This window comes from Plectropomus leopardus, chromosome 4 (assembly GCF_026936395.1).
Source record: "Plectropomus leopardus strain MGB_pleo_1.0 chromosome 4, ASM2693639v1, whole genome shotgun sequence".
In the NCBI taxonomy this organism is placed as follows: Eukaryota; Metazoa; Chordata; class Actinopteri; order Perciformes; family Serranidae; genus Plectropomus; species Plectropomus leopardus.
The window spans coordinates 29002887-29019125 of NC_142179.1; the positions used below are offsets into that span (position 1 = coordinate 29002887).

Consider the following 16239-nt stretch of genomic DNA (forward strand, 5'->3'; position numbering starts at 1 on the left):
TGCCTGAAAAGCTCAACTGGACATTTGTCAGATTGTTGCTGATTTATAAAACACCAACTGTATCAGAGCCCCGACTTTCATCAGAAGCAGAGGTTGAAACGTGGAAAGCCTGACTCTGCAGGCCCATATTTACCGTATGAGCTTTGCTGACATCTAATGGTCTTCAATGAGATTGTAGCGCTAAAAAAAAGTGCACACAACAGCGCTATAGGTGAAACAGATCACTGTGATTGTAATTCTTTGACTTTTCTGATTAACCGCACTGTTTGTCAGCCCTAGCTTGTAAACCATAAACTGTATTGTAAACATATGTACCCATATGTTATACATCAGCTTCTCATCAATAATTTCTAAACGTCAATGTAGGCTAATAATTCTCATCATAAAGTAAGCACACAATTGCAGACATAAAAACAATGGGCATATGTTTTCTGGACACTTTGGGAAAAGCTTGGACTGACTGATTATAAAGTTTACCATATCAGACTTAAATAATAATAATTATTATTATAATAATACATCTGACATATATAGTACTTTCCAGAGTCATTTAAGACACTTCACATAGAGGAAAAAAAAGGGAGGAAAAAACCCAACATAAAAACAAACTATCAACAGTCAATTCACAGTCAAGACTGGCGTACATACTAAAGATGCTCTCTGAGGTGCCAAGTTTAGTTTCAAATGACGAATGTTGAGAAGAGAAGGGCAATTTTAGGAAAAGAAAAAGAACAGCTTGTTTTTCTCAATCACTGATTTTTTTTTAGACATCATAATAAAATAGTCATATGTCTAGAGTCAGTTAATTATGGTCTGTCAGTCAATACTTTTAAGAAAAATCATGGTCGTGCTTTATTTCCATTCATATCCTCAATCTGAATCCATGTCACACGCTACCTTAACAGTAATATTTTTAGCATTTATACAGAAAACGGTTCAATCAACCTTCACTTAGTTTATTCACTGTTTAAACTTTCATGATGTATATTTACCACAGAATATGTGGCTGATGTTCACAAACTGGAAAATGTAAAAGATCAAAGTGAAATTTTGGGTGAATATTCTAAATTTCTGTGATTAACACTGAGCTGCTGTCTGAAAAGCTCAACTCGACGTTTTTCAGGTTGTTGCTGATTTATGAAACAGCAACAGCATCCTGCGTTTCATCACTCAGTGAAGCAGGTTGTGAAAACACAGACAGCTCAAGTCTGTTTATTTACTGCACGAGCTTTGTCGACACCTAGTGGTCCCAAATGAGATTGCACTGTCAAACAGTTGCACCTACAACAGCACAAGGTTAGGCGGATAACTGCGCTTAAAAAAAATAGTTCTGAGGTTTTTGTGCCAGTTATTTTTTTATTAGCCTCTCAATAACGTCTTCATCGGATGTATTCTGATTACCGGGACACGTAATATAAGATGAAATCCTTTGTAAACCAAAGATGGGTTTATTAAAATTTTGTGGGTTTTTTATTAATAGGAAGCGTATGAATTTCCTCAGTGAAAAGGCTTACATCGTAATTGCTCTCATCAGCGTGTCTGCATCTGTGGGAACTTTGGTCAACAAACTGCGAAATTTTGCAAGACTTTTCTTCAGAAGTGAGTATGCCTAAAACTTAATTAAAATTGGTACAACATATGTTGATATTGACCTGAATTTCTATGCTGGAATCGAAGTTCGCCATCAAGTTTAAGTTTAAATGCTCATAGAAATAAGCTGTAACCTTATACCACCTCCAGGCAGCGCGGTCATGGCTGCTTTATTGCAAACTGCACTAATGTGAAGGGTAACTTATTTTACTAACTTTCCCGACGCTTGAATTTAATATATTACCGTCATATCCTTGAAAATGGAGATCTGTTTTTTATGGGGTAGACTTTGTTAGCATGTTATCGTTAGCCAACTAGCTAATCGTTAACTTATCTTTGCAGGTTAAAGGGTGGGTAGCTTAACGTTAATTAGCAGGCGCCATCTTGTCCGCAAGATGAAAGCTTGTGTGGCGAATTTAAGCAAGTTTGCCTGATTTATAGTGTTTAACTAATTGTTTTGATGGCTAAGTGTTTGTAGAAAAAATAGTAATCATAATTTAAAAGGGGGGATTTTAGGATTTCAACTTCTTGTTCAAGTTATCAGGTAGGATTGTAGGAAAATCCTTTCCCAACATAATTATTGATTTGCACCTGTTTTTTCTTTAATGGTAGGATAATCTTTGTAAACAGTTGTATCACTTCAGACTGTCCCAAAATGACTGGTCGGGCACGAGCCAGATCCAGAGGCAGAGCACGTGGTCAAGAGACTGTGGCACCTGGAGCGGTAAGAGCAGTCTGTACTGTAAACTCTGGGTACTTTTACATGAAAATTTACTTTTGTATCTCCGTAAATCTTGTATGACTCGTAATCATAAAGCACCATGTTCAGATTCAGTCTACTAAATATTATTAGTTAAAATGTATGTCAGTGTGTAGATGATATTGTCTGTATTTAGTAGATTTTGACGTGTGAGATTTTTGTTACCATCCAAATGAGTTGGTCAGTGTAACTTATGTTATTATGCTCAGTAATTGAATGCAACATCAAAATACACTGATGATTTACAAACCCAACTTTCCTGTCTGAGGTACCTTTTACAGGAGAAATAGTCTCCGTACCGCAGTTGAATTTTGGCGTAATCAACTTAGTTTGAACAGAGTCCTCGTAAAAACACATATAGGAAAAATAACTGACTTTCTTTCTGATAGAGCCAGGCACGAGAGCCTGCCCCAGCGGCTCCCCCACATTCAGAGGGAGCGCTCGTTGGTAGAGGGAGGCAGAGAGGTGCTCCGGGACCCTTTCCTGAAGAAGGTACGATCAAACAAAGTCATGATTTGTGTATTATGTCAAATGAATTTGGCTATTCTTAACGTTTACAATTCTGCAAGGACATGCAATTAATATCTATATATTTTGTATGAATGCCTGTTTTACGGGCCTATAAAATGTACAATCTATTCTTGCTCTCATACAGTGTATTAAATGTTCAAGCTTGAGTTTTGCATTGTAATGTTCTCATATTAGTCCTGAGTGTCTCAATTTGTTTTTATCAGCTATTCTACAGATTTCAGCCGGATTTCAGCAGGTGAAGCTGGGAGAAAGAGGTGGACGCCGCCGGGATTTTTATGATGCAGGGATTAACACCAGGCAGGCTATGGAACATGTCAGGGAATCAAAGTCTGGTCAGTCATTATTTGACATTAATGTAACTAACACATATAGCAAATGTACATTTTATAATTTATTGGAGGGATCATGAATTACTCTATAAAACCGTGTTTGTACTTTCTCAGGAACATCTGGGTCTGCCATTCGTTTGACGGCAAACTTCTTTCGCATCCTGTCCCGCCCTCAGTGGGTGCTGTATCAGTACCATGTGGACTTCAAACCACCAATGGAAGCTCGTCGCCTGAGATCTGCCCTCCTCTTTCAGCATGAGGAAGTACTTGGCTCAGCACGGAGCTTTGATGGGGCTCTGCTTTTTTTGCCTCGCAGATTGCACAACAAGGTAATCTAAACTTCAAACATTGAGAAGAAAGACATGTTTTGAGAAAACATATTTCTAATCACAATGTTGAATGGTCACCAACAGGAATCATTTTAATCATTAAAGCCACAGAGCTTGCATGCTACGAGTCATCAGTTCATCATTAGCACCCCATGGCCTCACTAACCAGTTATCAGATTGTCTGACTGTGAACATGAGCAAACAGTTTTTTTCTATCTTTGTCTAAGATAGGGTTATTTTGCTCAACCTGCCCACTTTGAAAATATATTACTGATGATTCTATGGTAACTACATTTGGATGGATGGTTTGATTGATGAACCATCAAACTTGTGTTCCCTCTAGAAAATGCTGGTTTTCTTCATTACTGCGATTTCTAAACTTGTGTTTAGGAGACTGTGCTCCACAGCGAGACCAGGCATGGAGAGAAGGTTCAGATTACAGTTACCCTGACAAACGAACTGCCACCCACGTCGCCAGTGTGCATCCAGTTTTACAACATCATATTCAGAAGGTAAAACATCCTCTTTGTTTAACAAATGTAGGGACTAAAATATGGGATGCCTCAGACAAAGTACAGCGTGTATACCAATATGCCGAAGAATTTTGGATCCTTAGAAACTAGGGCTGTCAACATAACGGTTATTTTTCTGTAATTAATCGAAATTACCGCATTATTTTGACAGCCGTAGTTTGAAAGTTAACAAAATTAATGCTGATTAATCGTGTTCTGTGGTGCCCTTTAACCCGGTGTGTCATTGAAGGCTACAGTAGCTTTGTAACATGAATTTTCATACCATTGGAGTACTTTAAACCTGAAATATCACAGAGCATTCAACAGCAAACCCAAAGGTCCAAGCTAGCATAGCCTCTGATACTAGTGCTAGCAGCCAGCCTCATCAAGCTTCTCTGAGTAAGCCTACCTGTGACCAACGAACTAACTCGCAAAATGGATTGCAGTGGACTGCAGACCAGTTTCGGCGGAGGACAGGGGGTTATCAGAGGCTTTACAAGTAGCATCCTCTGACTCAGCTTACAAGCCGCCTTGGTGAAGCACAGTTGTGTCCAAAATCCAGCAGCTTTATGGAACAGAAAAGAGGAAAATCGATTTAGTGTTGGGGGGCGATTATATTGCGCTGACTGTGGCTCACTGGACTGTGTGTGTTACTGCACACGTCATGTGCAGTCAGTGGAAATGTTAATCATTTGCATTTATCACACTAAAAATTATTTAATTATTCATTTCTTCACTCATCTGCTAAAATATAGCTGAATTAAAATTTTACAAATACTTTCACAGCAAAAATTGATGTATGCAATTAATTTAGATCAATTAATTAGATTAATTATTTTAATCGCTTGACAGCCCTATTTTAAAACATCTAATTGCTGTTATTCCATTTTCTCACATTTTCCCAGGATCTTGAGAATTCTCGACATGCAGCAGATTGGACGCAACTACTACAACCCCAAGGATCCACTCAACGTCCCACAGCACAAGTATAGTCATTAGCCTCACTATTGTTTTCTGTCATACAGCTCTGTCTTGCCCAAAATATTTAAGAAGATTTAAAATGTCATTTTAAGCCGTGATTCTCCATGAGGATCTTAAATAACAGAGTGTCTTAAGATGTCTTAAATTTTATAAATAATAGGAATCTGATTTTATTGTCCAGCCCTGATCTAAAGGCTAAAATAATGGTCCCAGTAGACAGTTTAAAACCCAGCAAGACGCTGGAGCCAAGTAACGGGCAGTCTTCAATGATGGAAACCATCTTTTTTCTTAAATTTGGGATGAGAAACAGTCAGTCTCTGTGTTTTCCAGACTGACCATCTGGCCAGGTTACACCACCACCATTTTGCAGTACGAGTCAGCCATTATGCTGTGCACTGACGTGAGCCACAGGGTGCTGCGCAGTGAGACAGTCCTTGACTTTATGTACAACATGAGGCAGAAGGTTGGAGATCACCGCTTCCCTGAGACCTGCACCAAGGAGCTTGTTGGACTGGTTGTCCTCACCAAGTAGGATCCACATTTCACACACATTCTTAGATTAATATGCACAAGTCTTGCATCTTTATAGTGCTGGGCTCAGAACTGATGTTTTATTGGCTCTAATTTTTCTCTGACCGCTTCTCTATTTCAGGTACAACAACAAAACCTACAGGGTTGATGATATCGCATGGGATCACACTCCCAACAACACATTCACGAGGGGAGACAAAGAAATTTCCTTTAAGAACTACTACAAGACTGTAGGTGTCCTGCAGTCGACGCAAGTATTAGTGTAACTGGCACAATCATTGGTATCAGTGTTTTTTTAGCGCAACAGATGCAAACTGAGAGTCAGAAATACAACAACATACTCAGTTTGAAGTACTCTGACCTGGGCAATGAGTAGACTCAATAGACAAGTGTGGACTCAATAAGACAAATGTGAATATTACCAAAGCTGAATTTTCAGGCTTAATCCTGTAAGTGATACACCAAAATAATAACCTTGTCCTTCTCTTGAACCTTCTCGTTCAAAGCAATACGGCCTGGAAATCACTGATGGAAACCAGGTGCTGCTGGTCAGCCATGTGAAGAAGATGGGTCCTTCTGGAGGTCCTCCTCCCGGCCCAGCCATGCTCATCCCAGAGCTGTGCTATCTTACAGGTAACGATCGTATTTTCCAGTGTGTGACTATTCAGACCAACGTTTTAGGAATCTAATTGCTTCGCCTATATTAACAGTGTAGATTTATACAATGAAGTGGTCTTTTTCCTGAAACTAAGGAATAATTTTTACACTAATTTGTTGAGAGTTTTGACGTGCATTATCTGATCACAAGTCTACTGCAGACTCTTGTGGTTACTGGTGATTATATTTAGTCCATTTGGATGTCATCGACAGTAAATTATACCCAAGCAGTGAAATTTGTGATGTCTTTTTAAATTACAACTCACTGTCTTTAACAGGCTTGACCGACAGGATGCGAGCTGACTTTAACATCATGAAGGACTTGAATGAACATACCAGATTGTCCCCAGAGCAGAGGGAGGGACGCCTCACCAAATTTGTCACTACTATACAAAAGTAGGTGATGATGAATGTGTCACTGAGTTCAGTAGTTTAGAGTGTTTGATCTGTGTTTTAATGGCCAAAAGGCTCATTCTCCAAAATGCTGCAAGCACCCATTTACATTAATGGAATAGTTCAGATTTTTAGGGTTATATCCACAGTCATTGTATTTACTACAGTTGATGGTGGTTGGCACGCGCTAAATTTTTGCGTAGACAGGAGTGGTTGAAGCTCCAGCACTGGTCTCACAGTAAAGCTATTCTTAATACTAGAGGCTTTGACCTCTTCTGATTTATTCACCTTCTCCATGCACCTCGGTAGTAGTTGTGCCAGAAACCCTCACACTGCTGAAGTAGACAGGAGTAACACCATCAAAGGTGAGCAGTGCACTGCCCAAAACATCTCTATCACTTTAAGTGTACCTTATATTTAGAATATTTTCCCTGCTTTACTTTGCATCAGACAGCACATTCTGTCTGGAAATTGAAGCCATTCTATTGCTCTCTTCAAATCTCCACTAATTTTTTTTGTTTGTTTTTTTAAATTGCAAAGGTCATAATCCGCATTGACACCAACATCAAATGACTTTGCAGTAGTCACGGGTATTTATTGACTCCGGCTCCATTTGGCATTGATAGCAACAGAGCACCCGAATGAACACACTAATTTAAGCCCCTCATCGGCGAGATACAATCAAGCACCACCACTAAATACAGCACACACTCAAGGCAATTTTTCTCGAATAATAACTACATACGTTAACCTGCTAACCCTGCCCACAGCACTACATTGCTTAGCTTCCATGGCAGTAGTGCTGCCTGCTTCTCCAAACTGGGGGCACGACCAGTGCCATCAACTGCGAGTAATACACTAACTAAGGATAAGTAACTCATGCAACCACAATTTTAAAAAATCCAAACCATCCTTTAATCAAAGGTCTCTCCACAGTAGATGGACCGAGTAGCAGTTCATGGCCAGCCGTTTGAATGGGTCTGACTAATGCATGGTAGCTTAGATGTGATCTCAAGGGCTAAATTCTAATTATTCTTCATTAGCTCCAACTTAAGAGTGGAGAAGATGTAAACATCACAAGTGCAATTTGTCAGAGATTAACCTTACCTTTTTCCTGCCTGTTTAGATACTATAATTAAAAACAAAAAAAAACAGTCGACCATGAACGCTCTTCACTGTTTCACTCAAAGTTGTCCTCACATCAACAGCTTGTGTAATTAGTTTGTTCATATGCACAGTTGAAATAACAAGTTTTCCTGTAAACATCTTTAGGCATCATAGTTCCAGGTTTTGATTTAAATCCTAAAAATTATTTCACAGGAATACTGATGCACAGGCGGAGTTAGATAAGTGGGGACTCAGCTTTGATAAGCAGCTCATAAATCTGACTGGCAGAGTCCTTCCAGTCGAGAGGATTTTCCAGGGACAAAGATCGGTATAAAATGCTTCTGGTTACTTGATTTTTTTATTTTATTTTTTTGAATTATCAAATGGATTTATTTATGTGCTCTTAATTGAGAGATCGATATAATGTGTGCCACCTAGTATGAGTACAACGCCTGGGCTGCTGACTGGGCCAGAGAGATGCGTGGAATGCCTGTGATCAGCTCTCCTCAGCTGAATAACTGGCTCCTTTTTCACACCCCTCGCAACGCCAACGAAGCTCAGAACCTCCTGCAGGCCCTCAACCGAGTCACAGGTCCACTCGGTATCCGAATGCAAAGAGCGATCCTGTGAGTTCTAGCATAAGAGCAGTGTAACAAAAGCTACCTTAAAGAGTCAAATTATTTATGATGCTCAGACTGGTGCCTGAAATCTTTGAATTTTAAGTTTTTTTTAGCATCAGAAAAAGTTTCTAGTCACTGACAGTGACAGTGCATTACAGTACATTTAAATGCACTCCTTTGCTGGTGAAGTATGCTCAGCTAAAACTTTGATCATTTTCATGGCTGCGATTTGTTCAATATATATGTCAAAATATAGTGCCAGGAAGGTGTTCCTGTGATATAGTCCACCCTCATTGATATAAATGGGCGGGAGAAAATAATTGAAAACATAACCTTGATGAGGGTGGGATTTATTGCAGGACCTGTACATTAGACTACATACGTCTTGACTTAGGTGTATGTCAAACTGGCAGCTGAGTTTATTAGGGCTGCAACTGACAATTACTTTGTTTCCATTGTCAGGTCCTTAAATGTCTTGTTTTGTCCTCCACACAAGGATAGTCCGTTAACTGTCATAGCGGGGTAAAGAAACCAGAAAATATTGTTTTTGAAGAAGAAGAGAGTGACTTTTTTGTTCTCTTAAAAGATTACTCACACCAAAAAATGGATCATCTGATAAGTTGGCTATTAACAGTTGACAACTAATCACTTTATGATAGCTGCCCCTAGAGTATAACTGTGTAATATCTCAGGCACTTAGAATATGTTAATGTGTTTCAAATATATTATTTAGTAATGGAAATTCACTGTTTTATTTTTTGTTCCTTAGTTTATTGCTACCTAAGTAAATCATGATTATTGTTTTCAGGTCAAATTATTCAGCCCTGATTGGGTGGTTATCTCAGTAACTGTAAACTGTCCTTAAATTCAGGATCAAATATGAGGATCATCAGGAGGCTCTCCTCAGAGCCCTGCAGAGCAACGTTGGACCCCAAACACAGATGGTAATTGACTGTATATAAATTATGTAAACATGGATCACCTTCATGAGCCCAATTTTGCACTTAAATGTCTGCATTGTACTCATGGATACAAGGTGTGTGTTGGGTTTTTGAGACATAGGCACAGAGATGTGCCTTGTCATCAAAGCAGTATAAGACATTCCAGTTGTTTCTATGTTAGGTTGTGGTGGTCCTCCCCAGCAACAGGAAGGACAAGTATGACAGCATCAAGAAGTACCTCTGCGTGGACTGCCCCACTCCCAGCCAGTGTGTGGTTTCCCGTACCATCAGCCGTCCACAGACAATCATGACTGTGGCTACCAAGATTGCCCTGCAGATGGCCTGCAAAATTGGAGGAGAGCTCTGGAGTGTTGAAATCCCTGTAAGTCACTTGCACACAAATTGATATGTAAAGTGAAGAAAATAACAGTTAAGGTGGGTTTCGGGGGAAATGGTGTTAAGTAGGTGAGTGTATTAAGCTGGCAGATATGTGACACCGTGATTAAATTTTTTTGAGACATTATATGGTATCAGTTTAATTTCAGACACAAAAAAAAGACACTAAACCGGATGTCACAACTGAATGAATACATTTTGGGGTCGGGTTTTTTTTTCTCATTGCAAGTATGGGGCTAATTGCATTAAGACTTAAGGCTCATTTATACTCCCTTTTACATACTTAAATAGACATGTCTGTTTCAAATGTTGTAAACATTACTGTCATACTTTCATGAGAGGACAGAGTGCAGAATTGTTAACACAGCAACAAAGGAGGTGACAGTGGAGGAGGTCGTAATACCTTTAAAAGGAGGCAACTTTGTAAACAGTAGGGGTCTGTCTTGCCATTGTATACATCCTGATGTGGATGGAGAATACTACTACCCCACATATTTTTATATATTACAGATTTGTTCCATTCTGTCATTATTTAAATCTCTTCTTTGTCTTCTGTGGTCATTTCTCGCTGCTACACTACCTCCACGATCTCCTGTGGTATTGCTCCGTTTTTGTCCGTATCTGTAAGCTTTCAGAAAATGTGCACAAATACAGAAGAAATAAGTAAGTCAAAGGGCTCCGTCTGTTTCTGCATCTAACGGTGAGCATAAATGAGCCCTTAGACAAATACATAATCCATGTCAAGGGAATATTTTTCTTCTTACTTATTTGCCATCTTCACTTTACCTGTTTTTGAGGGTTGAATGCTTTGGTTATGCCACATATTTGAGTCATACAAATGTGATATTCACTTACTTTGTATTTCTGATTGAGTTATGTGTTACAGATATGAATCATACTGTTTTTCCAGACCTAGCTTGTAAACCTGCGGTAAATATGATTTCTCTGCAGGTTTTATTGATTATGTTTTTGTGTCTAAGGTTAAAGAAGAGGACAGTGCATTAACTTCTGAGTTTTTGAGTCAGAGGGTTTAGTTGGGTAAAAGACACATATTGAAGTATTGCTTACTTCTCCCACCCCTCTGTGCAGCTCAAACAGCTGATGATTGTGGGCATTGACTGCTACCATGACACTACTGCTGGGAAAAGGTCCATTGGAGCTCTAGTGGCAAGCCTCAACCAGACCATGAGCAGGTTAGTGTATTTCCAAAATGTACCTTGGTCTGCAGTCTCCATTTGCACAATTTGTGTGAAATATCTAATTTCTTTATCAAGGTGGTTCTCAATGTGCGTGCTGCAGCACAAAGGCCAGGAAATCATGGACGGACTGAAGATGGCCTTGAGTTGCAAGTTGCTTTTCATAATTCTCCAAGTGCTTTTAAATTATAACATGGATGTAAATTCATCAGCCGTCTTTGGCACAACTGTCACAACTATATATTTGTTTCCTAGGTGCACTGAAAGACTATCTGAAGTTCAACGGCCACCTGCCTTCGCGCATCATAGTGTACCGAGACGGAGTGGGAGACGGCCAGCTATACAGCGTTGTCAACTATGAGGTTTCTCAGATCAAGGATTCCATCAAGTCCATGGGGCACGACTACATGTAAGTTTTTCATGTCCAAAGTTTTCATCCTTAAAAGCCCTCTGAAAAAGCTGCTGCCATTTAGATGTTGTTTGTCAAATTTCCATGATGCTGATGAAAGTCCCATGTATTAGGCCCAATTCCTATTGCACACTGAGGCAGCGCATGACAGCAACCTCGCCAAACCGCAGCGTGTTTTATGCTCATTGTGTTAACATTGAGTGTCGTGGCCGCAACCCTTCTGCAGGGCTGCCTGCTGCTATGAGTACTCTATTTCCACATTTATAAGCACAAATTCTACTCATTTATGAAGCCGTGCGAGCTCCTGCATCGTCAACAGTGCTGCCAATATTTCAAAATAAAATGCCTTGTGTTGGCAGAGGTCTTTTATTTTGAAGTAGAAGCAGGGAAGTTTGAGTAAAACAGACATTTTTTATTTCCTTATTTCTGTGGTAGAGAGACTTAAATTACAGTAGAAGGTGATATAGAGTCAATATAACTATCAAAACATCATTTTAACTGTCTGTTTCTGTTGCACACTGCGCGTAGCACAGGGAGAAAATTGGCTAGCACCCATTTCTCTAGCTGTACCACGCTGCTCATGCAGGCAGTGTGGATGCTCTAACTTGTTAACATGGGTGCCAGAGGAAAAAAAAACATGGCAACGCTCATGCACTGCTTCCATGTGTAATGTGAACGGGGCCTTAAACACTGCCGTGCCCTTTGACTGTGAGAGACGTTTAGAGCAGCAGGTGCTGAAACTCAAGTAATGTCATAAACTCTGGTTAGTATATGAGCGTCTTTGTACTTCTGATATCAGCAGTGAAGGAGGAGAGTTCAAACACCAAAAGAACAAATTCCCTTTATCTTGTAAATTGCCATTTTTTGAAGGAGCCTTTCCCTGTGCTCGTCGTAGGCCCAAGCTGAGTGTGGTGGTGGTGAAGAAGCGCATCAGCAGCAGGTTCTTCGCCCACATCAACGGCAAGGTGTCCAACCCTCCCCCAGGCACCGTTGTTGACTCTGAGGTCACACGTCCAGAGTGGTATGTTTTGTATCTTTTTGTGAATCTTTTCTTTTATCTGTTGAGTAGTAGTGGTAGTTTACTTTGAAACCCCATTGTTTGCCAGGTATGACTTCTACATTGTGAGCCAGGCTGTCCGCCAAGGAAGCGTCAGCCCAACCCACTACAATGTTGTGTACGACACTAGTGGACTGAAGCCTGATCACATGCAGCGACTTACCTACAAGCTGTGTCACATGTACTACAACTGGCAGGTAGGCTGGGTTCATGGGAGCAAGAGCTCTGCGTACCAATGGATTTCCGTAGTGAATTATTTGTGCTGTGATTGTCCATTTATGTAAAGTGCTAACTGCAAAAGATTTTACAAAAGCGAATACTTTTACATTTACTTAAGATTTCACACATTTAAAGTGATGCCGTGTATATGTCTGGGCTTTTATTATGAAGGGTAAAACGAAAGACGTGAAGCTATAATGCTGAGCCATAGACAATGTGAAAAACAAAGTTTTTGCCATCTTAGCTCAGACTACATAGCCTCCCCTCTACTTTCATAAGTATAGGTGCAACTCATAACTGTCGGCACAAGCAAAGCTCTTTAGCATGGCTGGTGGCAAATGAGAGCAGTCTGTCTGCAGTTCAACTTTTTAGTTAAGATTGCCTTGTATCTTAAAATTTGGAAAATTGTTAAAACTTAAACTTAACAGCCGACTTAGACAGCACAGATATCATCCCATCAGCAGCAAAGGGAGGAGGACAGGAGAAATGAGTGGTACTGTCTGATGTCTGTGTTCTCTTTATATATATATATATATATATATGTGTGTGTGTATATATATGTGTGTGTGTGTGTGTGTGTGTGTGTGTGTGTGTATACATATATGTGTATGTGTATATATGTATGTATGTATGTATGTGTGTGTGTATATATATGTATATATATATGTGTGTGTATATATATATATGTGTGTGTGTGTGTGTGTGTGTGTGTATATGTGTATATATATAAATAATGTAAATTTAATTGATATTATAGATTGGTTTTCAGTGAGATATTTAGTGACTTTACAGTTGTAAACATAGCTGTTGCTGTTCTAGAAACACAGTTATATAAATATCAATTTGAACCCTGTACTGAAATTATTCTGTTTTAAAACAAATATCTTTTAAAAACAATGAAAAAATGGTAATGAAAAAAACAGATATGAGTAACAATAAGGAACCAAAACAATCAGGACTGTCATATAGAATAGTGTCAATAAAATCATTTTAATAGCATCCCTATTTCTGTCAAATTATAAAAACAATTCTAAAGGTTGGCTCCTTAATTATTAATAGCACATTTTTATGCCTCCCAGCTGGCGACAGCCATATTTTTAAAAAACATTTTGAAACTGTTTTCTGTTTTTTTGTTTTTTTTTTGAATGATAATTTTTATACATACTGTACAGTTTCATTTTATAAGTATTTACAACATAATATACTATTGCATAATTTATTATATTTTATGACATACTATAAAATATTTTTATAACATACTGTACTATATATATTACATATTGCATACTTCACTCTGACATTTTTTACATTTTTACATAATATGTTGTGACATTTTTATTTTATTTATTTTAGCATATTTACCATGGCATACATTTGATTTTTTTATTATTATTTTTTTTAAAATGTTGTTGACATCCTGTGCTGACATTTATTATACTTAACATATTATAAACTCTGAGATTTTCATAATTTTAATGACATACTATACTTTGACTTAATATATATTTTTGTGCATATTATGCAGGGAATTTTTAATTTTTTTGTTACATTATATGCTATACAATTTAAAAGTCTTATCACATACTACACATACAACTTTTGTGAGATAGTTTTTACAATATACCATACTATGACTTTTTTTATACATGCTATGACTTTTAAAGAGATTTTCACATCTTTACTATGAAATGTTTGAGAAATACTTAACTATGGCCCATTAATGAGTTAACAACACTTAACCTTGATATTTTTGATTATCATTAGTAGTTTAGAAAGTTACGGGAAAATAATAAATAACTTAATTTATATAGCACCTTTAAAAACAGTTGTTTACAAAGTGCTTTGACAGACAAAGCAAAATCAGGAACTCAGGGAATAATAAAAATAGACATCAACAATCAAGCCAAACAGAGAAAAGTGTAGGACAGTCTAAAAGGCCAGAACAAAATACATATTCAAAGGAATCAACAAGAATAAAGCACAATTTGGTCTTCAGAAAATGTAAAAATAAATGCAATAAAAGACGACAAAAATAATAATAGAGGAAATCTAACAAGATGACAAGATGAGACGACATCACATCTGTGAGGCATACGACTGCTCGGCGGTAATTCTAGTTGAAGGTAAAATGTTTTGATACTTTTCATGCGTTAACTGGGGCCTTTGCCAAAGTTAAAAAAAAAAAATCGGGGGCATGTCCCTGGAACCCACTAGATGACTTCATGCCTTCAGTACTGGTAAGCTTCACTAACAATCTGGACAAAAAGTTCATTTAAAAAAAAAAACAAAACATTTTCTCACTAGCACCCATGTGGCCTTGAAATTGGTGCGTTTAAAAAGCTTGTTTCACCTTTGAAGGCTGTACTCATCTCTGAGGGTCTTGGCACAACTTTGAAAATAATGTACTGAAATTTTTAATAGTTCAGTACAACCTATTTTGTTTAGAGAGAACATCATTTAGCCCAATAAATGATCAAAGAAGTGATTTTTGCATTGTTATAATCTAGTTTCTATTCTCTTGTTGCTGTAGGGGATCATCCGTGTGCCTGCTCCCTGCCAGTACGCCCACAAGCTGGCTTTTCTCGTGGGTCAGAGCATCCACAGGCAGCCCAATGTGAAACTGAACAACCTGCTCTTCTATCTTTAAGGATAAAATGTTATTTGTTTTGCCTTGAAGTTTCCTTGTGACGAACGGTTTGTAAAGTTCTGTAAAGTACAGTTTGCATTTTGTTTTAAACCGGTCTCTTGGGTTTAAATTAATTTTAAGTTTAGCTAAAGCAAAGAGTGTGTTTGTATTTCTAGCGTCAGATAGCTGTGTGTATTGAGTTACGCAATCCAAGAGGTCCCTTGCATAATTTAAGTCTGATGAAAGACATGATTGAGAGTTCAAAAGTTAGCGTATGTGCTAAAATGATCAATAATGCTCCTTGTTTACTGTAGGAAATACATTTGAGGTTTGTAAAGTAAAGTGGTTTATCTGTCGCAAGTATCTTGGATCTGTAAGAGTTAATCCAAGCTGATAGTCATTGTTGTATTCATTTCCAACTTCTTTGCCAAAATAAGTTGAGCTGAGCTTTTTCTTTTTTTTAGTAATAAATGGGTGTTTGTGATAGATGTCATTTCCTTTTAAGTTAAATGACACATGCAAGCGTTACAAAATATCAAATTTATTTAGATGTTTTGTTTTCTTTTAGTTTTCCGTTTTTTAGAAAAGATTGCACATGCACACCCACACAATAATTTGTAACCATCAATATAGGCTGATAATTCTTATCATAAAGCTAGCACACAATTGCAGACTTTAAAACAATATGGTCTTCAAGACACCATGGGGAAAGCTTGCACTGTTTGATTATAAAGTTAAATGTACAAAAAAGGCAGTTTGAAAATCAAGTATAAACATTTAAAAACAATTTTACAAATGGACAAAGTACAAAAAGAGCAACAGTCACTCAAAATGAATAGAAGCAATGTCTGAAGACATGGTCCATAAATAGGAAAAGGTGTACATCAGTTTACCGCAGGTCAACATGGCTGTTCGGCCGAGAATTGTACAGAAAGTATTACAGAATGTTTTGCATACATTCTTTTTTGGCAGTTTCAGTTCAACTCTTGTGTGTAGAAAAAATAGGCTAGATTTAGTTTAAATACATGAGGATGAAATGGAAAACAATGTGTGAG

The 16239-nt window shown here is 38.0% G+C and overlaps 1 protein-coding gene across 5 annotated transcripts; it reads left to right on the forward strand.

Annotated features, from left to right (window-relative positions):
- The first annotated feature begins 1168 nt into the window (after positions 1 to 1168).
- On the forward strand, positions 1169 to 15672 carry piwil1 (piwi-like RNA-mediated gene silencing 1). 5 transcript variants are annotated; one of them, XM_088077022.1, is made up of 21 exons: positions 1169 to 1599; positions 2221 to 2314; positions 2740 to 2842; positions 3085 to 3213; positions 3325 to 3539; positions 3930 to 4051; positions 4957 to 5037; positions 5363 to 5560; positions 5685 to 5793; positions 6070 to 6196; positions 6499 to 6616; positions 7934 to 8048; positions 8159 to 8346; positions 9212 to 9284; positions 9463 to 9663; positions 10767 to 10870; positions 10952 to 11022; positions 11129 to 11282; positions 12178 to 12303; positions 12389 to 12536; positions 15089 to 15672. In XM_088077022.1, exons 2-21 carry the CDS (start codon positions 2246 to 2248, stop codon positions 15203 to 15205), a joined length of 2568 nt encoding a protein of 855 aa, XP_087933148.1. In that variant the 5' UTR covers positions 1169 to 1599; positions 2221 to 2245; the 3' UTR covers positions 15206 to 15672. The 5 variants fall into 5 exon arrangements, with proteins under 5 accessions (XP_087933148.1, XP_087933145.1, XP_087933146.1 ...); XM_088077019.1 differs by having other exon boundaries at positions 2235 to 2314; XM_088077020.1 differs by having other exon boundaries at positions 1171 to 1599; positions 2203 to 2314.
- The last annotated feature ends 567 nt before the right edge of the window (positions 15673 to 16239 follow it).